This window comes from Mastomys coucha, unplaced genomic scaffold, assembly GCF_008632895.1.
Source record: "Mastomys coucha isolate ucsf_1 unplaced genomic scaffold, UCSF_Mcou_1 pScaffold12, whole genome shotgun sequence".
Lineage (NCBI taxonomy): Eukaryota > Metazoa > Chordata > Mammalia > Rodentia > Muridae > Mastomys > Mastomys coucha.
The window spans coordinates 33,386,099-33,410,352 of NW_022196894.1; the positions used below are offsets into that span (position 1 = coordinate 33,386,099).

Below are 24,254 nucleotides of genomic sequence, written 5' to 3' on the forward strand. Positions count from 1 at the left end.
CGCACGCCTTCAATCCCAGCACTTGGGAGGGAGAGGCAGGTGGATTTCTGAGTTCGAGGCCAACCTAGTCTACAGAGTGAGTTCCAGGACAGCCAGGGCTACACAGAGAAACCCTGTCTCAAAAGAACAAAAAAAAAAAAAAAAAAAAAAAAAAAAAAAAGAATTCTCCTTCTTGTGTGACCGTGAAGAGATACATCTTGCGCTCATCCAACCAGGAGTGGATTCGGATGACTGGGAGAGACCTGAGGGTGGCAGGAAGATGAGAGCAAACCGAGTCTGTGGGAGAAGCACGCTTTCCAGATGCTTTATGGTCACTACACCAGCTGCCACCCCAAAACCCACATGGCAGGAGTCTAAGTGAAGGAGGAGTCTCCACAGAACAGAGCTTGCTCAGGAAAGAACACTGAGGGGTTAATCCATGTCGTGCCTTATGAGCAGACTTACGATCAGGAATGAGCACTGTGATGGGAGTATACAAGCCCTACGGGCAGACTCCAGGAGGTAAAGAGAAGAGCCATTACAAGGTAAAACATGCAAGACTGCATTAATTCTTTTGGGGGAAAAAATCATGCTTGGCTATGGGGGTCAATAGCAAGGGTGACCCCTATCCAAGGCTGAACAGTTAGGTACTGGACAGATGTTCTAAAGTAATATGCGTGCACACATGTGTATGTCATGTTTGTGTGTATATATGCATGTGCAATGTATACATGTAGTGTGTGTTTATGTGTATGTGTTTGTGTGTGTATGCATGTGTGTATGTGCTTGTGTGTATATGTATGTTTTTATGTTTATGTGTATGTATGTATGTATGTGTGTATGTGTATATATATGTTTGTATATGTATGTGTTTGTACATATGCATGTGTATGTTTATGTGGGTATATGTGCATCTGCATGTGTGTGTGTGTGTGTGTTTGTGTGTGTGTGTTACAGGACCCTCTCTTAGTGGCCTTCTCTGCTGTCTGTCAAGATTTGATATACATGGTGACATTTTAATTCTGACAATTTGCACACATCCAAGGTCAACGTAATCATCTTCCTCCTTGATTTTAACTATACTCCTTGGTGGACGAGGGCCGATGAGCTCCAAAGACAGAAAGGATGGGAGTCTCCAGTCTCGGGGCGCACAGTGGAGGAGCTGGAGCTGTTCAGCTTCCTCTGCTCCCAACTTGTGTTTCTCCCACCACATCTTGCTGCCTGAATGCTCAGGGAGCCTTGGCTCCACTTCTGCTGCCATTTGGAGTTTGATTAAAAACAAAATCCGTGGACCACGTTATCTATCACAAGTGCTTTCAGGACACATTTATTGCAGATCCACAAAGCAGACAGCCATAATGTCAACATGACCATATTTCCTAAGCGAAAGGGAAGTTGCCATCCCAAAGTGCATTTTCCAAAGTTGCAGGGGCCTGTTCGTTAGCTTGGCTCTGGGAGCGATGACTAGAACCCCTGTTCTGAACTGAGCGCTTGAAACCATTAAACATTTAATTACCACTTTGGCAAAGCAATACACATCACCATCTCCACAATGTAACAGCGCAGGGATTTTAAATGCTCCCTTATTTTTCAGAACCTTCAGTATTCATAAGGTGTAAAATGAAGCAGCGTTTTAAAGAAAGCGCTCTGCCAAGACACAGTTCCTTTAAAAAAATCCGATTGAAAGGAAGAAAAATTGCATGGGAACAATATTTATCAGTGCCTCTAGTTGACATTAACTATAGTTTTCTATAAAAACAACTCAAGCCATCAAGCCATCAACATTTCCTTATAAAAGTATACTTGGCCGGATACAAACATCTAGAAACCCCCAAAGATTACAAAAGCAAAGTGCAAAAAAAGAGATGTTTTTATTAAAATGTCACACAATCTTTTCATGGTAAGAATATTTAAGACACACAGAACATTTCAAAGTTGTGTGCACCATCGTGGAAATTTACCACAAACATCCCCACACTCTGCCACTACACAGACCCATTCAATGGCGGGGCTAGTGTACTCGATCCCTGGGCACCGAGTCTCCAAAGGTCAGGGGCCAAGCTCCCTCCCTGCACCCACTCATTTCCTATTGCACCATCTCTCACACTGCACCAGTGAAGTTTGCTGAGACACACAGAATAGGACGTTGCTATTTTAAACCAGGTCTTAGGGCTGGAACCAATATAGAGAGATGAACGTCAAACCTCTGGGATAGTACTGACCCCTTTTTTTTTACTCAGATCCTATACGTAGGGAGTCTAGCATGGATGATATTGCATACTGTGCAACAGCCGTGGCCGAAATCCACACGCAGAATGGAACCGGGTCCCCAGTGGGAAGAGACTGTTCTTTCCACCCAGAGTCAGAGGCTTCGAAGCAGACAGAGAAGTGGTGAATGGCTTGGAAAGGTTGGGGGGAAACCCAGCCATGTCTTGGCTCTGCTTTCCAGAACCTGCTTTCACCACAACACGTGCCTCCAAAACTCCTAGGCTGGGCAGACATCCTAACAAATACATCTACACGACTGGTTTATGGTTTACTTTGTTAACTTGTGTAGCTACTGGGAACTGAACCCACAGCCTTACAAATGCTAAGCATATACTCTACCACTGAGCAATTCTCAAACCCTTAGAGCTTGGCTCAACGGCTTCCCCAGGGGTCTCAGCTCATGGACCTCCTCTCACGGTCTCTGCTTCTTCTTGCTAGAAAGGCTCTTCTGGCCTTGATCCAAGGCCTGACTGCACACTGGCAGCTCTGAGCTCTCTGGAAGTTTGTTGGGGTTACCCCCAAACTTTCTACCTCTTTTCAGGCCACGGAAACAGATTGCTCCGCTTCTCCCTCCCTAGGCCACACAGGAGCGGTTTTACTCCAGGAAGGTCGCAGACATTGATTAGTTACAAGCATGGATTTTTAACGGCTTAAGAAAATAGGATTTAGAATATATTTTCCCAAGAGAGAAACATCTTCTATAGAAACCAGGACAGGAATGGAGATGAGCCACAAAGCTTCAATGGTCCTTTGGGGTGGCTGTTGGTTTTCAGTTACAGGGTTTGTTTATTTTTATGAATAGGCTTATTGGAATACAAATCTCTGCAAGGGCCAAGACCCCAGAGGCATCTCTGTGTAGCCTCCGTGTTTAGCCCAGTGGCCACCATATAGCAGGAGTCTGCTGGCTTGATGATTTTCTTTCTTCTAAAAACCTTTGTGTGATCTGCCTCCTCCAGCATTTAACGTCGGCTGTGATGAGACCCACGCCTGACTTTAGAGTGTTCTGTTCTGTCTACATTGTGTTATAAAGTGGATGGAAAGATCACAGCTCTGCTTTAAGATGAGAGTAGCTTATGGGGAGACACATTATAGTTTGAACCACCATGCATTTCAGGACTCAGATAACAAAGAACTTTCTGGTGCAGGAATATTGATGAGCATATAACCGAGAGAGCCAGCCTCAGCTTCATTACTGTAACCTTTCCCCAATTACACAGAAGGACAATTCCAGGTGACTGAATGCAACCCAGTTTCCTGAGGTTTGTGGAGAGAGTCATCTATGTTAAACCGGAGTAAACACGGCAAAAAGGGCATCTCTATTCTGAGACAGAAGATGATGTAGGACTGAGACAACATTTGATTTTTTCTTTCTTTCCTCTTGAGAAGGGCAGGCGAAGTTACAAAAGACTCTTGGGTTTGGAGTTGGAGGCTGGGGTCCTTCAGGACACAGAGCAAGGATTCAGGGGTGTATGGCCAAAGACAGTAGGATAAGTGGGAGAAGGGTGTGTCTACTGGAGACTCTGCATAGCTTTTTTCTCAGCACTCACTCAGGAAGAGCAATGTGAATCACTGAGTTCTGAGAAATGCTGACCCCTCGTAGCACATCCAGCATGCATCAGCTGGATTCCCTGAGCTGCTCCATCCTGGTCAAGGCAGGGATCGTGAAGGGTCTCACAAGGCCTCTCCTAGGCACCTTTTCTGAGTTACAAATGGAGGCAGATGCACTCTGTTGGGAACCTGTGGATGTGTTTTAGGTGGATGGTAACAGGATTTCCCTACCACATAATTTTCATCAGCTTCTAAAAGGGTGTACTTCTGGTGGGAGGGGTGTAAGCATGGGTTTGGGGACATCTGTGGTAAATAACTCCCCATGGGAACTAACGTTTTTTATGTCCTTATCTTTCAAACTTCCTTTATGTTTTGGCAAAGGCTCGGGAGCCAGGGACTAGCTAGCTGTGCACCCTGGAAGGTTCCCTGAGATCTGAAGGACTGCTGTGGTCTCCAGCCCTGGAAGGCAACCCTTTTCATCTGGAGGCTGTCATCCTAAGCTGTGTGCTTGAACATACTTCCTTTCAGTTCTAGTCTTTGTTAAAATTTGAATTTCCTTAGAAAGGAGACACCACAGACTTCAGAGTTACCTGTTCTTAGTATGTCTACAGTTACATTCCGCAGGAACAAACTGTTAGTGCTAACAGCTTCAATTTGCCAAAGAAACCACCAGATTCCCCAGCCCTGGAAACCGATGGAAGGGTTAGATTCCTCAGGGCCATGTTAATTCTATGCCCCGACCCCCAACCAGTGTCTTACTCACAATAGAACAACCTTTTCTTTTTCTTTTTCTTTTCTTTTTTCTTTCTTTCTTTTTTTTATTTTTTATTTTTATTTTTTTGGAGACAGGGTTTCTCTGTATAGCCTTAGTTGTCCTGGAACTCACTCTGTAGACCAGACTGGCTTTGAACTCAGAAATCCGCCTGCCTCTGCCTCCCAAGTGCTGGGATTAAAGACGTGTGCCACTATCACCTGCTACATTATTGTTCTTAACAGTATCAAAATTACAGTTATGAAGTAGCCATAAAATTATTTTGTGGTTGAGGGTCACCACAACATGAGGAACTATACTAAAGGGTTGCAGCATCAGGAAGGCTGAGAACTGTACCGGGGAGGGCACCCAAGCCTGCTCTGCCATAGGGCACAGCTGCTCAGGGTGGTGGGACTGCACTTAACCCATTCTGGCACCCATTCAGGCAGGGGTTGGGCTGTAGGGAAGCCCAAACACTGTTCTGGGGGTGGGAAAGCACAGTCTGAGGTGCAGGACAGCCGGAGCTGGCTCAGGGGCTCCCTGGGCCTTCGAAGAGGCTGGGGCTGTGAAGTTCCCAGGCTCTTGGACACCCGGGTACCACTAGAAGTCATGGAAGAGCTGAATCTGGGCCCACTGACTGGATCTAGCCCAGGTCCTGGGTTGGAGAGGAAAGGGGAGCTCTGGCCGTTCCTCACAGGGAGAGTTCTTGGCTTGACAGCAGGCTTTGGCTTGTGGCTGGGAGCACAGAGAAGCCTTCTATGGGAGACTAGATGGAAGCTCTATAGGCAAAGGCCTTCTCCATGGCTCCCCGTGGCAGATCCCGATGAAAAGAGGCAGTCCATTGTTTTGAGGCATTTATTATCATGGTAGAAAGTGGATGTGTAAAACCATACCCCACTTCTCAGGGTGGGCCTGAGGTTAAATACCTTTTGCAGGAAGGAATGTCTGGGAAGGGAAGCTTATTGGCTAAGCCCTCCAGGCCTTCAGCCTCATTAAAATGGAGATCTCTGTCTTGAGTCTATGCGACCTGTGGTCACATCTCTTTTCCTCATCTACTGTGGAGGGGCTTGGGGCATTGCCCTTAGTGGCTAATGGCCACACATCCGTGGGAGGCTACAGCTAGTGACAGGAGCCTAGTGCCTGGGAGCAGGCGAAGCTCCTACCATCCCTTCAGGGTCTCCTGGGCTTCTAGCCTTAGCTCAACCAGGGACTAGGTCACCTTTCACAGTCCCACAGAGAACCAGTTACACATGGTCACTTAAGTATAAAAATAGTTCCAAAATCAACTATCTCTTATTCCTTTTGAAGTGAGAGCTGTGGGGTTTTGTGTCCACAAAATTGACAAATTAAAGTATGGTTGATATGAGAAAATATTTGGGCTCTGCTATGCATGGTTATGTATTTGGGAAATACATTGTTTCTTTGGTTTTTTTTGTTTTGTTTTGTGTTTTGTTTTTTGAGACAGGGTTTCTCTGTGTAGCCCTGGCTGTCCTGGAAGCCACTCTGTAGACCAGGTTGGCCTCAAACTCAGAAATCCACCTGCCTCCGGGATTACAGGTGTGGGCCACCACTGCCCGGCTTCATTGTTTCTTTGTAATTGTTAGTTTAGGAGAGATTTTTTTTTCATTTTCCTTTTTCTGTTCCTCCCTTTTTAAAACAGATGCATTTTTATTTATTTAAGCCTGCGTGTTAGCAAAGGTGCTCGTGCATGGGTGCCTACAGAGCCAGATGCCCTGGAGGTGGAGTTGTGGGCAGTTGTGCTGGGCAGGCATGGGTGCTGGGAACTCAACACAGTTTCTCTGCAAAAACAATACAAGGTTCTAAGTGATGATCTCTCCGGCTCTCTTTCTCTTCTTTTAAAACAACCTTTTGAGAAGTCCTGGGGTAGAAGCAGCTTCCCCTTTCTTTACTGTCTTTCTAGCCATGTACTGTATCCACAAGCGCACTCGGTAGACAGAGTGAGTGCGAGCATCAATGGCCAAAGGACCATGGGGACATGGTAACATTCTAGTATCTCCAACAGGCCACAAACAGGGCCTCATGGAAGTGTCTGGTTTGTCTGAAAATGCAAAGTGTAAACTGGGAGTAACAAAACAACGGTATAGTACCCCAGCTAGCCCTAACTGGGGTATGGCATCACATGGCTCCTTCAAAGCTCAGAGACACTTCAACCCACTGCACCTCCGTCTGGTTAGAGGATTTCAGCTCCACAAAGATGTCATCACAGCCAAGCATCTTACAGGGACTTGGCGCCAGAGCTCTACGCGACGCACATCACGGATCAGCCTTCCCTTCTGACCTCATGGTTTATTTTTTGCAGCTAAAAGCTCAGGCCGCCTCACCATGAATCAAACCACAGGATAGGAACCTGCCTAGGACGACTCCAGGGAGCAAATGTAATACTTCTACCTGTCTGCCAGATGCTATCTCAACATCAGGTGGCAGGCTTTCTCTTATTGCATTTGATAAATTTAATAAATCCTGCAATCATATAGAAAGTCCCTTGGGAAGATGAACGGCACCCGGAGCTTATCTCCTACCACAGACACCAGAGAGCCTCCTCTTCTTGTTGCTAGTGAGCACAGCACAGTATTTCATGTGTTCAGGGCTGGGGTCTGTGGGGAGAGAGTGCCAGTAAATTCTTTAGGCTATAGAGGATGCCTCAGTCATCTCCAATACTGACTGTGCATGGATTGGGATTTCTGAAGCAGACAAAACCCCCTGGGGACATCACTCTCCACCCCGCATTTTAGAGATGTGTATACATGAGATATGGATTGCTCAAGGTCAGACAGCTTACGTCACCAGGCCTGGCAAGAGAGCCAGAAGCCTGAGGGCATGTTCCCAGTGTCCTCTCTAGTCTGGGTCACGAGGAAATAGTGAGGCCAGCTCTCTACTGCCAGCTGTCTAACTTTACACAGCTTGCTTCTAAGTAGGGTCAGAAATAGTTAAAACCCACCAGAAAGGAGTAAGCTGCCTGGAAGAGAAGACCTGAGAAAAAGTTACCCAAGTGGGACCTGCTGTGATACACATGTCTCCTCAGGTACTCAGAAGGCCAGGGCAGCAGAATTTCAAGTTCAAGGCCAGCTTGAGCATCTTAGTGAGAAGTGGTCTGGAAAAATGGGCTGGGTATAGCTTAATGACATGGCCGTTACCTGCAATGTGTGAAGCTTTCCATTTGGCCTGTAGGCCTCTCTCTCTCTCTCTCTCTCTCTCTCTCTCTCTCTCTCTCTCACACACACACACACACACACACACACACACACACACACGGAGTCAGGCTCTTGTTCTGCCTAAGCATCCAGGTACCTAAGGAATGTAACAAGCAGAGTCAAAGGAGCCAGGAAAGCCCTGTTTGGAAGACCAGTTTGCATTTGGGGGTCTGGTCATTCACATTCTCTCACAGTGTCAGATCTCAGTTGAGGGAGTAGGAATAGGAACTGTCTTCTCAGTAAGAAAACAGGAGCCTGCATACTAGAATTTACATTACAATCTCAGAACATGCTACAGTTTATCGGTATGGAACCAGCGGTATGGAAAGATCTATGCTAACTACTGCCTCTCTGAAGAGAGATAGCGCCATGATGTGAGAAGCTGGTTCTCAGATGACTGGATTTTTTTTTTAACATAAGTATTTATGTAAATACAAAGACAGAGTTTCACTATGTAGCCCTGGATGGCCTTCAACTTGCTTTGTAGAGTAGGCTGGCTCTGAACTCACAGAGATCCATCTGCCTCTGCCTCCCTAGAGTTGGGGTTAAAGCTGTGTGCTTCCATGTCCAGTTTACAGAAATCTTTAATAGACTGACTCAGGCAAAGAGAACTGGAAACAGACGTTATCAGTCTACAACATTGATGTTCCTGCAACATTGATGGCAGGTATTTGTTTTAAGGTTGCTCCGAATCCGTTGGGTGTTTTCAGTAAATGATTACAACACACACATGCACACATACGTTATTCTGGGCCAGAGGCATGGAAGAAAACATAACCTAAGCTGATTGCATGGAAAAATCCAAGTTGGTTAGTGTTTTCTTCGAGGCAGATTAAACTTAAAACAGGCCGTGCACACAGTAGGACAGCAGGTTGGGTACATAGCCTCAAATGACCTCAAGGCATACTTATTAATTTGTTGGCAAGGTCTGCTAAAAGTTTAGTCCTTTTGGAAGTCAAGATATATTTTTCAGAAAAATTCATCTTTTCAACTCTGCACTTGTTCCCTGGGTGTTTTTTTTTTTTTTGTTTTATGTTTGTTTGTTTGGTATTTTTTTTAATGGTCAGACATTCATTGTGTTCCTTTAAAACTTTTTTAAAACTAAGAGAAAAATTATTAAAAGAATTACTTCTAAGACTTGTGAAGAGACTGCAGGTCTAAGAGCCCAGGGATCTGTTAGAATCCAGCCAGACCACTTTCCTTCACGAGGCTCTCTGCTTGCTTCTTTGTAAACAGAGAAGGTTGAATGAGATCATGTTTTATCCCACAGTCCTCTAAGTAAGTGGAAAGGCAAGCCAAGGCAGACAGACCTCAGTTAAAAAATTATAGTTGTTTAAAAGGAGTATTGCTCTCTACTACTAAGGTACACCAAGGGGTCTAAGTCCAAGGATGGCGGGGATGCCTGCCTCGAACACGTCTGGATACTTTGATGGATGCTCTTGATGGTACTACAAAAACCCACTGTAATATCTGTTCTAGAATATTCCATCATTCTCCTGTATTATCTTTCCTAACAGACTAGCAAATTGTTGGCACAGATCAGATGTATCTCATCCCCTATATGGTTATAGTAAATTGTATCTTTTCTGTATTTCTAAGTCTGCTCAAACGTCTTTTTACAGTTTTGTATTTTAATGTGAGAGGGTTTTTCCTGGTTTTGGTGCTGAGGGCTGAACCCAGTGCCTTGTGTACCCTGGGCAAGTGCTCTACCTGTGGTCTCATGTACTGAAGCTTTTACATGATCACAGTAATCCCCATACTTAGTATTTCAGGAACAAATGTGAAATCAATGTGATTTTAAACATTAACTGAAAGTAAATTTGCTATGTATTTTTATTTGATCTTGACTTAAAAATAAAGCAGGTATTCAGGTAGAATGCAAGATAAGTACTTCAATTTTAGGAAAAATAAGAGTTTAAAAAAAACAAATTAAAAGATAAGTAGATGGGGATTTAATCTCCTCAACTTTAAGTCCCTTACCCGGGATCCCTTGCTAGACAGGCTTCATTAAAAACAAGCTGTAAACATTTTCAATAATTAAACATGAATATATGATCCAGGATAAGACCTGGCCCTTAGGCCATACGCATTTAAATATGCAAAATTACATGTGTACTTGATCCCCTTTTGTGAGTTCCTTCTTCCAGGGAAATACATCTGTGTAATTATCTTGTTCCTACATCTCTGCCATGGATCATATTAAAAAACACTTCTTCCCATGAATTGTAAAGTATTAATTGACAAGCCACAGGGAGCTTATACAGTAACATGTCCTCACCAATTAATAATGCTGTGTGCTCATTTATAAGGACTGAATTATTCATCAGAACCTTTTGCATAAGATCCTGGTGAGGTAAGACTGGAGGGGCGCTACGGCGTCTGTGACACCACACACTTTAAACTTGACACAAGAACTAATCGATGTGGGTCAGAGCTGTCATTCCCATACTCAGTGGCAGCCCCTCCTTTCTGGACTCCTGAATCTTCATGAATACCCTAAGCATTTTAAATTAAGCTGTAATGCTGTGAGGCTAGGGGAAAAGGCGTGAGTTTGAGACTCAGAAAATACACGTCCTTGTCACCACAGTGCCCCTCTACTTCTGCATCTGTGGACTCAATCCACTGCAGATCTGAAATATTTGGAAAAATATTACAACTGAAGTGAGCATGTATAGACTTTTTCTTACTTTCTAACAATAACAGCATAGCTATTTACACATTGTACAGGGTAATTCAAGGATCCTGGAACATGGTTTAAAACACCTTAGAGGTGTGTGGGAGCGATAAGCAAATACTAACTCATTTTCTGCAGAGGACTTGAAGATCCAAAGGCATCCTGTAACTGATTCCCACAGGCATTGAATGACTCTAGTCTTTTGACAAGGTAATTTACTTCTATAGGGCCATTTCTATACATTCTACATACAGAGCTTGGATTGGTGGAGGGCTAAGGCTTCTTCTGGTATGAGACAAGGGCGAACCTAGTATGTGTTGACAAGAAATAAGAGGATTTGCAGCATTCAGGTACTGTGGGGGTCTCTCATTAATCAGCGCTGCCTCTTCCACCCCAGCTGACCAGATGACAGAATCTTAATTCAAATAGCAAACGGCTCCATAGAGTCTTTAAATCTTAACACTCACTGGCTCTTTCACTAGTCCAAAGTTCCCAAGTCCTTCAATAATCTTCCCCCAAAACATGGTCAGGTTGTCACAGCCATACCTCACTTCTTATGCCAACTTGTTAGGGTTTCCATTGCTGCAACAAAATACCATGACCACAAGCCAAGTTGGGGAGGAAAGGATTTATTTGGCTTACACTTCCATTTTACTGTTGATCATCAAAGGAAGCCAGGATAGGAACTCAAACAAGGCAGAACCCTGAAGGCAGAAGTTTATGCAAAGGCCATGGAGGGGTGCTGCTTACTGGCTTGCTCCCTCTGGGTTTGCTCAGCCTACATTCTTATAGAATCCAAGACCACCAGCCTAAGGGTGTCCCCACCCTTAGTGGGCTGGGCCCTCCCCTAACAATCACTAATTAGGAAAATACCCTACGGCTGGATCTTCTGGAGGCATTTTTTCAATTGAGATTCCTTTCTTTCAGAAGACGGTAGTTTGTGTCAGGTTGGCACAGGATTACCCAGCACAGACACATAATGCCCTGTCCTTCCCTTTCTTGCAGGCCTACTGACTGGCCTCCTGTGAAGCTTTCATCACTAAGAAAAGCTGCAATGCATGTGTAGAGCGTTATTTGCTGGAGGGGAAGCCACACAAGTTGAGATGGATGACTGATACAATGCACTAGAATGTCTTCAAAAGATTAGCTACTTTTAGGTTCTATTTTTAAAGTTAGTCTGTACTTTGTGGTAAAAGTAGAATTAACCATTAATTAAAGTGTTCCTCATCAGAAGCCATATAGCAGGTTTTATGTAACACCATCCAATACTCCACAATCCTTCTCTCTGCTTCCTCTCTCCTCCTTAAATGGGAGGGGGCGGTGGCTATTTTGTACATCCTTAGTGACTAGCTTCCTGTCACCTTCAGAATTCTGCCTTCTATTTCACTTTACGAAAGATGAGGCACAGCTACTCCTTCCTTCATTCCTTCCTTTCCTTCTTCCCTCTCTCCCTCCCTCCTCTCATGCTAAGGGAGCAGACTGGTTATGGCCAGGCGGTGGTGGCGCACGCCTTTAATACCAGCACTTGGGAGGCAGAGGCAGGCAGATTTCTGAGTTCGAGGCCAGCCTGGTCTACAGAGTGAGTTCCAGGACAGCCAAGGCTACACAGAGAAATCCCGCCTTGAAAAATCAAAAAAAAAAAAAAAAAAAAAAAAAAAAAAAAAAAAAAAAAAAAAAGAAAGCGATGCAGAGGTGACAGAAGACTGGTGTTAAATCAGAGAATTTACCATTTCTCACTTCTCAATTTAGGGTCTCAGAAGATACTGGGCAATCCCAGAACCCTCCTTCAAGACCCAGGCAAGTTGGTACATAGCTTTCATCGTGAATTTCTGGTGAGAGGTGCATCTGCAGGTGTGCAGTGGTGCACACAGGTGAGCAGAAGTCAGCACTGCCCAGCCCTTTCGCCGGGCTACCAGGAGCTGGCTTAGACCTGCACAGAGATTGAGCTGTAAGAAGACTTGGCTGGCAAAGGAGTTGCTCCTTTATGTGAGGAAAGGGGCAAGAGAAGCAGACACCAAAGACTGCTATTGCTCTGTTAGCTTGGGGAATGTCTGGCTTTGTGTAACAGGGGCTATGGGACATGAGCCATCAGTGTCACAGGCCCACCACAGGGAATTTTATAACCTAGTGAAAGACAGGTCCAAGAGCCACGCAATGAGTATGATTTTTAAAAAATCCAATATTTATAGAAAGAAATAGGTATTGGCAAAATCTGTCCAATCAAATACAATGACTTCATTTAGAACTGAGTATATTACAATCTAAATTAAAATACACAGGTGCAATTCAGAAATCACACACAGATCTTCAAACCTTCAAAGTTATACACTGTTCTTTTCAAATGGGGGATCATTTGACTACAGTCTAACCTGGTAAGTTACAGTGGGAGCTGGACTTTACATGTGTGCCACCATGTGTTGAATACGCACATGCTTCATGTGGCTCTCACTTCATTTTTTAACAAAGTGCTAAATCATAAGTTACACTTTTCATACAACAGTTAATGCAGCCCTATCAGGGTTACCTTGCTGGCATGACTGACGCCATACTCACAGAAACAAGGGTGGGTGGGAAGGAGCCAGGGCCTGTGCCCAAGAACAGTGAAAGGCTTCCAACCTGATTAAAAATAAGGAGTCATATAAGAAATGGCTTTATTAGAAAAACATGTAGTGTACACGTGGCTAACTTCTATCACTGGTATACAGCTTAGCTATTTTGTAATTAAAATCGGACGCAGGGTTCCAATGTCTTCAGAAGTTAGTGGCATGAGTCCCATTCCTCTGTTGTGTGCCTGGGAGGAGTCATCCCTAGTTCAGCTCATCAGCAGGTCAGCACGGGTACGATGCATACGTGACTGCCTTATGCAGGCAGTGCATCCTGTGGGAGACGTCACAGCTCCACTCCAGAGTCCAGCACACGTGTGCTGTCCACAGAGTTCTCAAGTCCTCACGATACTCACTTTCTGCATTATTACCTAGGAGTCATTAAATTAATGTGAGAGTATAACTTAACAGAACCTCTGAAAAAGATATCTTCCTTCGCCTTTTCTCCCATTGCAGGTGCAATTCCAAGCAAAGGTGCAGTACTACGGTACAGGCCCTTTAGAGACCTACGAGTCTGTCGGCTTAAACCGAGACGACCACGTCAAGGTAGAGTCTGTCGTAGGATTCCCTGAAGCACAGAATGAGAAGGAGACTGAGTAGACATGACCCGGGAAGGCACCAGTTGAACCAAGACAACTCTGTAAGACAAAATAAAATAAAACAAACAGCAGTTTTAAGCATTTTTGCAGCATCAGCAAAGCATGGCCTGCACGAGCCTACTCTGCATTCCTAACCACAAAGGCACCCCGGAAGCTACTGCGCTGCACACTGACAGTCTGGAGGCTAAGTACTGTGTGTGATGTATTACGAGACTTTCATGTAGAATATTTAATCGATGTTGCTAATAAATTTTCATCAATTTGATACACCTTGACTTTGGTTGAAAAAAAAATCAATCTATTAATCCAAAGGAAAAAAATTGATCACCTTATGTGTTAGTTAGACTGTTAATTTTTTCTAAGTGTCCTCTACCACTGGCATACTTGTCTTGGTTTAGAAATATCTAGTGGATTTAGATAAAGAGAAAAGTCACATTCTGTTTTATTTACATGCACACGCACACACAGCAAACCTCAGCCATCCTCCTGTCTCTGTCCCCAGCATGCCGGGGCTATCCATGCGTGTGAACATGCTCAGCTTTTCACATGGGTGCAGAGGATCAAAGTCAGGTCTTCATGTTTGCACAGCAAACCACTGAGCCATCTCCTCTCCCTCTCAATTGACTTTTAAGCTAACATTTTCATATGTTTTGATGGAAATAGACTCTTCTCAACAAAAATATTTAATATTAACCATTGCGACATAAATTAGAATATCTGGAAAAATAAGGTAAAATATTAAAGAATTAATCATTTCTACTCCTAGAGAGACCAGTGTTATCTTTTCTAGTTTTTTTTTTCCTCCTGCTAACATGAATAGTTATGGATTATGCCAATCATTGGGAAACCTGCAAACGTTATCCAAGCAGGTGATGTGGCTGTTACTAATTTAATGTCATCAAGAGTAAGTTTCAAAAATGTTCTCACCAGGCGGTAGTGGCACACGCCTTTAATCCCAGCACATGGGAGGCAGAGGCAGAGGCAGGTGGATTTCTGAGTTCGAGGCCAGCCTGGTCTATAAAGTGAGCTCCAGGACAGCCAGGGCTACACAGAGAAACTCTGTCTCAAAAAAACCAAATGTTCTCATGTCCAGGAATAACAGGCCACTCTTGGGCCACTTGCTGGGTTACTCAACAGTGACTGCCTCTGGCTGCTTGCTCAGCGCTCCAGGGACCATGGGATCTGCATCTGGCCAGCCTCCCTCTGCCCCTAGCCCACCTACCCATCAATCCCAAGATTGGGAGCAAGAAGCTTCTTGGCATGAAGAACTTGTCAATGTGGTTGGGACTTCTCTAGTCTAATATCATCAGCTCCAATGGGGGGTGCGTGGAGAAGGAATATGGCTTTCCTTCTTCCCTTCTTTCCACGGGTTTATATTTTCCCTTTGTCTTCCTCTGAAATGCTAGAACGGTTTCACTCTCCAAAAGTCAACCCAGGACCCCTCCACAGCTTTGGTGTGTTATAACCTTAGCTCACAGAGCCTCAGAGCGACCTGTGCTGACACCGAGCACAGAGCCTCAGAGCAAGCTGTGCTGACACGGAGCAGGACTCTGACGGGAAAGCAGGTGCTGCTGTGGCTGCTTGTGTACCACGCAGAGAGGCAGCTTCCTTACCTCGGCCACCTCTGCCGCCACCGCCAGCAGTTAAAGATGCAGTACTAGGGAGCCCACAGTGGAAACAGGTGTGGACTCCACTTCCTGCCAAACTTTCTGCGTTCTACCCGGATTTCATGGAACCTGAATCCCGAGAAAAGCTCCAGTCCCTATCGTCATGGTTCCTCAAAGGACACCTACTCAGGCAATCTCTATTTTAAATACACAGCCTGGATTTCTGATGGTAACTTTGCTATGTAGGAGGCAGCAGCTGGGGATGACTGTGCTAATGGTGAGCTCTGATATGACCGCCAGTGTATGCACTGGATGAAAGGGAGCAGACACTGACAGTGTGCTTCACAATGACACCTACTAAATCACAGTGACTTTAATTTATAGGAAGCTACATCTATAGGAAACAAGGCACGTACCATAACTGACTGATGTATCCCTGCCCTCCTTCAAGCAGGGCCTTTGTCCAACATGCCAAAGCTTAACATTTATTTCATTAGAGGGTGAAATTCTTTTCGGTCTAGGTTCAGATGTTTGTTCATTACTGTGTCTCTCTGAAAAGCCAAATCTACTTTTAGAAACATACAAGCAGCAAGTGCTCGTTAAAATCACTTCTCAGAAAGCAAATAGTCTGAGGCAGGGGAGTACCTGCATCTCCATGCTCAAGACCATTCATAGAAACTATAGCTGAGGCACAGGGGACGGGGTGGGGGTAGGGTTGAGGGTGGCAGAGGGGGGTTACTTAAACATTTAATCTGTCTAAGATGCCGACAGACTTTCTGACTCTGAGCTCGGCGTCATAGAATAGAACTGAATGATGCCGATCCACTGAAATGTTTGCATTCTTAACTCTCTTATCTGTCTAGCTGAGCAGCTTCCTGAAAACCTTCCCATTGATTCTCACTGGAGGAGGCAGAAATCCATGCCAGAAGGCAGGACTACACAACACACCCCTGTATGAGCAGCGCCTACCACACAGCAGCCTCATCCTCAGTGCCAATCTGAAGCTCAAGTGCCACTTTCACTCTGCTTGGGCTCTGCACAGCATTTCCACACAGGCCCTGTGCACCACACACACACCCTCCCTGAGCAGCACCTCTGCACTGGCCCTGGGCACCACACCCTCCCTGTGCAGCACCTCTGCACTGGCCCTGTGCACCACACACACCCACCCTGCACAGCACCTCTGCACTGGGCCCGTGCACCACACCCACCCCGCACAGCACCTCTGTACTGTTGGTCCATCTTTTGTCCTTCTTCCAGAAGCTGCTAACCTCTTCCTTCTTCTTTTTCAATGTCATCATGCTTACAGTTTGATCATCTACAAGCACCATCTCCAGAACCTCCAGAGCCAACCGGTATTCACCAAAACGATCTCTGTTCTCCCCGTGAGCATCCAGTGGGCACCCCAGATCCTGTGAACAGCCTGCTCCCTGCACCCCACAGGGAGCACCACCAACCTCCTCCATACACCCCCCCACCCAGGCCTTACACTGCAGCACTCTCCTTCTTTTTTTTTTTTAAAAGGTTTTATTTGTTTATTATATGTATACAATGTAGCTGACTTCAGACCCTCCAGAAGAGGAAGTCAAATCTCTCATTACGGATGGTTGTGAGCCACCATGTGGTTGCTGGGATTTGAACTCAGGACCTTCGGAAGAGCAGTCAGTGCTCTTACCAGCTGAGCCATCTCTCCAGCCCCAGCACTCTCCTTCTTAGGTGTAACATCCCTAGCCCATGTCTGCTGATCCTCCCCGTTAGCGATGCTTCCCCCCTCAGCCCGATCCCTGGATCTTCTGAATGGTGCTATAGCCTCAAATTCTGACAGTCACTTCAAAATCTTTATGCATTTAGACAAAACTCATTGCTGCACTTAGAACCAAATACAGCACATAAGACAAATTTCAGAATATAAATAGGATTGTATTTGAGCACACGGAGGACGGCAGCATCCCCACACTGGTTTTTTCTGTGATGTTATTAGAATAAGGTATCACTGCACTGTCACAGTTCATCAAGGGTCTCAGAGGAACATGCCCCTCACAGTAGGGAACAAGCACTGTTCTCTTTAGAAAATGACCTTGAAAACCCCATGTCAGAAAAATACTAAAAAATTCTCTGATACGGTTTCCTGTACTAAGGCACAACTGAAAGGCTCTGTGGCCCAGAGCTCCACGGACACCAGTGGCCTCAGGCTGGAGGCAACCATGGGGGAACTCATCCTCAGGTAAGGCATTCCAAGTGCACATGCTCGTGTGAGGGAGAGTTGCATGGCTTTGAAAAATTATCCCACGCAGGCAGCAGACAGCTTGGTGTGGGCGGGAAAGAACCTTGTCAAGGAAGCGGAGCACTTCCCCGAGAGGACAGCCAAACTCACAGCTCTTACAATGATCAAACCCAGGCTGTAGCCACACGTGGGGACACACGTCTGTCACTGCTGTTACTCAGGAGACGAAGGCAGGAGGCTGGCTAGGGCCCTGGAGTCTGAGCCAAATCTGGTGAATATAGTGACACTATATCTCTTTAAAACCAAACCAAACCAATTCCTGGCTTTCTTAAAAAGAAAAAAAAAACAAAAACAAAAACAAAAAAAACCCAATAAATTAGGACTTTCAAGAGAGCCTTATAGTTGAGCCTTCACATCTACTTCATAGGTAATTTTTCATCTTAAAGTCGCTGAATTATGCTACTTCCACACTGGCTTTATGGGAGATCATCAAGTTCATTATATAAAATATTTAGGACTCTGGGCTGCAGCACTAGGAGAGATTTGAGGAAACCATTTTACAAAATTTTTAGATTTGCAGTTTATCCTAAATTCCTAAAGCATGTGGCACTTTTTTTTTTCTTTTTGGTTTTTTGAGACAGGGTTTTCTCTGTGTGGTCATGGCTGTCCTGGAACTCACTCTGTAGACCAGGCTGGCTTTGAACTCAGAAATCCGCCTGCCTCTGCCTCCCAAGTGCTGGGATTAAAGGCGTGCGCCACCACCGCCTGGCGCATGTGGCACTCTGCTGCAGGATTTGTAGGGCCGTGACAGCTAACCATGTATGAAGGGATTTCGACTCGGGTCACATTGCCAAGCAACTTGTGCCCACAGTCTTGACATATTCACAGGCTCACTTCTGTGTACAGAAGCCTGCTCATTTACACTGTAGGACCAATGAGTTGATTACCAAGAAGACAAAACGCGCCTCCAGAGTGTGCGCACTGCGTTCTCTTACACACCCGCCCACCACACATCCACTGCCCACATGCCGGCATTTACTCAAAGTTCTCTGTCTAGAAATCATCTTGTCGGATTAAATTAATTATGACTGCAAGTTTCATTTGCTCACAGCAGCCAAGAGGTTAGGCAGGAACCCTGCGCCAGCTGTTCAGACGTGAGTAAGGACACATGATCAGAATTCGGCTAATGAGAGGACCGTGTTCTCCTCCCGGCCAGAATAATTCTTGTTGTAACCAGGGAGGGCAAGGGTTAGCAGAAGTGGTGTTTGGTACATTTCTGGCCACCATGCATGGAGCTCCAGCTACGTCACAACAGGTGTCACTCTCTGATGGATCTACCAAAGGCTGCTGCTGGGAGCTGGACAGTGGCAGTGCAGGCCTTTGATCCCAGTACTCAGGAGGCAAAGCCAGGCAGATTTCTGGGTTTGAGGCCAGGCTGGTTTGCAGAGTGAGTTCCAGGACAGCCAGGGCTACACAGAGAAACCCTGTCTCAACACCCCACCGCACTCCCCCAAAAACTTGCTGCTGGACCTAGAAGAGCAGCGGATACCAAACACCCAGTGTCCTTCTGTAGTGTTACAGTGTGGAAATGTGGCCATGTGCTGTGATGGACCTTTGAGAGGTGGGCTCCGATGGGAAGCGCTGGCTGCCCCTCCCTCGTCTTCATCATCCTGCCCTGTGATCTCTCTCGCCACGACCTACAAGATCTTCATCAGAGCTGGTGTATCATGCAAGGAACTAGACAAATTAAACTTTCCTTAAGTGTCCAACCAGCAGGAATGGGAAACTGAGTAAGACAGTTTTAGAGTGCTTGCTGTTATTGGTGCCTTCCTTGCTTTGCATTGATCAACAATGTTATACACTAGAGACCAAGGAAAGAGAGTCACTGGGGGATAACATTATCCAACAGCAGCTGCTGCTTTTAAATACTGTGAGGAAAGAAAGTGGTTCTAGTTCACAGGAAAACCCATGTTGTGCACGGCTGCACAGGCACTTAGTAACCTGGGCCTGTCAGCTGAGAGTGGTTTCTATCGTGCTAGGGACACGTTAGCTCTGAAGCTTTGCCATGCAAAGGCGACAGACCCTTAATTTCCACTTGGACACAACTGAAGCGAATTAAAGCTGTAACACAACAGACACGGGCTCTGTGTAGAAGGCAGATGTCCTTTCCCTAACAGGTGGCGTTCTCCGAGATGGAAACAGAAGAGAAGAGGCAATGACTGCATCAGTGTTCCCCCCTTGATGGCACACTGAGCCCGCACCAGGTGTAGTGGAGCCAAAGCCTTTACCTGTAGCCCTGACTGACAGGGGCCATCTCGTCTGCTGTTAATCATGTTATGAAAACCACTGTCATTTGAATACACTGTGCAGTTTGGAGAGGTTCAAGTTGCCATGATTTTGCTTTGTTGCTTTGAATGTTTTGAAAATATATTTTCTGGCCAAGGAGGTTAGCACAGTTATTACTTCAATTACAGGCTTGTCAAAAGTTCCCCATAAACAGTGTGGCCTCCTGGAGCAGCCTGTTTCAGAGAACAGCTCAGCCTATTGACTTACTCTTATTCATCCCCAGGGCTTTAGACCACATAAACCCCCTGGCACTAATTCACTGTGTGCTCAGAGAGCACAGTCTACATGTATTTTATAAGTGATATTACCAGTGACTGTCAACACAAACTCGCGTGTTGGAATCACCTGGCCAGGGCTGGCAGACACTGATGAAAGTCTGCCCCATCCCGGCCAATTCAAACCCTCTCGGGGTGGGAGTGCCATGGACACACTTCAAGAAGCGGCTATTGTTTTTACTGGCATGTGAATACTTTCATAAAGTAATACGCTTTAGTGAGAACTCTCCACACAGGTCTCCTCTCCATCAGTTCCACAAACGTGTCTCAAAGCACATTTAGATAGTGAATAATGATGATAATAATAATAATAATAATATCAAATTCTTACCTGTATGATAAAATGTGACAAAAAATAAAAGCACTCCCATGAACATATTACTTAAAAAGGTGACAACTCCACAGGTAATCCCTTCTGGAACAGGGTAGACAGTTTCCACAAAAAGCTCAAAGAATATCGGAACGCTGCTGTTCAAGAACACTCCCAGGAGGATGCAGGAGGCGTACAGTGTCACTGAAAGAAGAACACAAATGCTTTAGTTCACGGACGGCAGTGGTGATGAGTCATGACAGACAGAATGCCGGGCTGCCCTAAGCAGCAGTTCTGGACCTGAGTGTCCTCCCCACGGTGGCTGATGAAGTCTGACAGAACATCACATGGCTGTCACCACCTTGCTCCGCTTTTCTGTAGTAAGAACAGGTTTTGTTGCTGAATGATTACCAGTTTATTTGCTTTCTCTTTCTGGTGGATTATCCCAAAGCACAAAAGCAATTTAGCATTAGAATCAAATTAACATTCTGGGCCAGTGGGATGGCAATGTGGGTACACACACACTTCCCAGCCTGATGATCTGAGTTCAATCCCCAGGACCTGAGTGGTGGGAGGAGAGAAAAGACTCCCACAGGCTGCCCTCTGACCCCCATCTGAGTGGTGTGGCACATGCACCATACAATAAATAAATATAATAAAAAAATAAAGCTTCTGATGAAAAGACTCATAAAAATAAAAACATACTTTTCTCTTGAGTCACAGGCAAATGAGGTAAGGGAATAAAATGCAGTAAGTTAATTAGCAAATCTTGTCTCATTTTACAATGTTAAAGAACACTTAAGATGCAAAGATAAATGTAAGGCACATGAAATGTTACTGATATTATACATGCAGAGACTGTATGAGTGCCACATGAGGCACTCAGCATCCTTCCAAAGACACAGGAGGGATAGTCCTCAGTAGGGAAGGAGTTCTGTGCCAGAGTCTTTTTAAATAAGGTCTGTTTCTACCACAAGTACATGTACTAATACCGAGCTGAGCCAGTCCTGGGGATGCTGGCCTTTAATCGTAGCACTGGGGAGGCTGAGGCAGGAGGACTGCAGGTTAGAGGCCAGTCTGAGCTACTTAGACACTCTCTCTAAAAACCAATCAATAAATAAAAATTAAAAGGCGAGGAGGGTGGGAGGACCAGATTAGCAGTTAGCTCACTAATGTTACTTGTAGTGCATTCTGTTGAAGAGGATGCACTGTGGCTCGCTCAGCAGAGAGCACACCACTCCAGTGTTAGCACCACACTTCCTATCTGCTGATTATGCCGTCAGTAACTCAAGTTTGAAGGTGAAACAGAGCCTGTGGAGGAGAGCTATAATATGTAGCTATATTTTCATAAAGATATCTGTTGACAATAATGCATAAATGTATTATAAAGTAACAAGAAAAATACTTTTACTATAAATATTTATTAAGAAAAAAATTGCTGTGCAGAGCTGCAGAAAGTGAGGGGATCAAACCAAATCTCTTACACATCATTCACAGGTTCTGGCATTTCAAAGCACCAAAGTTAACCACAGCTAGCTCCAATCATTAAGCATCTACCTCAGGTAGGAAGAGAGCAGTGCCACCAGTTTCTAATGGACTTCTCTGGTTGACCTCATTGATGCTCCCGCCCCCCAGGATTGTAAAGTCTAAAATGTCCTCTAAAAATGTAAATGGCTGGCAATTACTCTGTGACAGTGGTAAGACACAAACTAGAGAACAACAATGATGTAGCACCTAGCCCTACTGCTGGGTGACACAGTGGCCCCTTTACAGTCACAGGAGCAGCCAAGCCACCCCATTAAAACATGACATAGTTTTCAAGAGGGTCTTTTCTTCTATTCTTAAGGCATCGTATTGCTGTGCATGTGTGTATGACGTGTGTGAGTGCCATGGAGCTCTTGTAGAATATGGGTGATTACATTTGGGGGTGGCTCTCTCCTTCTATCTTTAAATGGGGTCTTGGCTATCAGATTTGCATGGCAGGCTGAGGCATCCTGATGCCTGTGAGTTTTATTTTTCCTCCAATGAGAGAAGAGAGGGAGAGAGAGGGAGAGAGGGAGAAAGGGAGAAAGAGAGGGTGGACAGAGGGACAGAGAGAGAGAGAGAGAGACAGACATGTATGTGCGTGTGAGTTCACATGCCCAGGTTGCCAAAGACACCAGCCAAGCAGCTGGATTGCCCTGGCCTTGGAGTTACAGGTGCTGCAAACTCAACTCAGGTCCTCTTCAGAAGCAACATGCACTCCTAACCACTGAGCCACCTCAACAGACCCACCCCCCACACTAAGGAGATTTGTAAAAATAAAGCACAACACAGCACCCATGTTCACTATCTATTGGCTGGTTGTCAATCACACAAACTCTCAGCATTCTTTATTTGCACATGACTCGTATGGTGTGCTGGGAATGGAATGTTGCTGTAAGCTTTTATAGTATACTCTATTTCCAATGTACAATCACTTATTGATTGATTACCACTGGGTAATCAGGGCAGGAAGAACTATCAGCCCAAGAACACATTAGCTAGGAGTTTAGAACAAAAAAAGTACTGAAATAAATGACAAGAAAACTTCCAGTTCATAGAGACCAGCAAGGGCTACTACTTAATCTAGGATCACAGGATGATGGAATTAGATGTTTTTAGGAAACAAAGCTAGAAATATTTCCTTTAAGATTCTGGCTCATACTGTAAACCTGGCACTCTGGAGGTGAAGCTGGGAGACGAGTTCAAAGCCAGCCTGGACTCCATGGAGGGTCTCAAGACAATTTGGGCTAGACTGAGACCTGGCTCAAGACAGAACAAATCAAACTATAACAACAACAACAACAACAACAAAACCAAAACCAAAACTAAAACCAAAAATACTATCGATGTTTATATTTTTGAAGGGGCTATATCCCTACATGAAATTATAATCACGTGAATTAAAATATAATGTTTACAATAATCATAATCAATGTAAGAACTGACACGTCAAATGAAACTATAATGAGCAGGATATGCTGAGGGGCACTGGGTACAGGTCTTGGAAGGAGACATCAGAGTCTGTTGATCTTTACCAAGCTTGGTACAAAGGCAGAGCTGGGATTCACCTGGAGAGCACCATTTGGAGAAGGCAGACCTTGTTAGATAACCCTTAAGTCAAGCAGCTCTTTTGGCCCACACTCACAAGGAGTCTCTGAAGAACTGTTCCCGGAAAGGTAAAAGTCCTACTGTGGTCAAACACTGTCGATGATCTTCTGGTGGAAGAACTGCATCTTCTGGTGGGTGATCTGGACATATCTAACATAAATCACTGTGCTGACTCTGATTCAGAGTCTACTTCTGGGATGTTATATTCTGTCTGTGTGAGTACAGATACACTCAGGACAGTCAGCGAGATGCTGTTTGCAGTGTGTGCAAAGACTGAAGACAAGCTAAATGGGGCTGGAGAAATACTTGGAGAGTAAGAGCCAGTACATCCTTGCAAAGGACCCAAATGATAACTAAGAGCGTGGCTGTACACCACTTATGCAGTGCTGAGGATCAAGCCCAGGACTATGCCAGGCAAGCACCCCACCAACTAAACTACACCTAGCTCTTTGCTGGGGCTTCTTTTGTAACTGCTGCTTAGAAAACAAACAAACAAACAAATACTACTAGGTGGATATGTTAAAATCTCTTCCTTTCTTTCTTTCTTTCTTTCTTTCTTTCTTTCTTTCTTTCTTTCTTTCTTTCTTTTTTTTGGTTTTTGGAGACAGGGTTTCTCTGTGTAGCCCTGGCTGTCCTGGAGCTCACTCTGTAGACCAGGCTGGCCTCAAACTCAGAAATCCGCCTGCCTCTGCCTCCCAAGTGCTGGGATTAAAGGTGTGCGCTACC

The 24,254-nt window shown here is 45.0% G+C and overlaps 1 protein-coding gene across 2 annotated transcripts in view; it reads right to left on the minus strand.

The window, feature by feature from the left end:
- Window positions 1–12,591: 12,591 nt before the first annotated feature.
- The window catches only part of Slc49a4 (solute carrier family 49 member 4), a 76,775-nt gene continuing 65,112 nt past the window's right edge, over window positions 12,592–24,254 (minus strand). The window contains exons 8-9 of one of the 2 annotated variants that reach the window (XM_031363781.1): window positions 20,418–20,600; window positions 12,592–13,603 (exon numbers count right to left, since the gene is read on the minus strand). In XM_031363781.1, coding sequence (XP_031219641.1) covers window positions 13,542–13,603; window positions 20,418–20,600 — 245 coding nt within the window. In that variant the 3' untranslated portion in view covers window positions 12,592–13,541. Of the gene's footprint in view, window positions 13,674–20,417; window positions 20,601–24,254 lie in introns of both variants that reach the window. The other variant, XM_031363780.1, reaches the window with a different exon arrangement.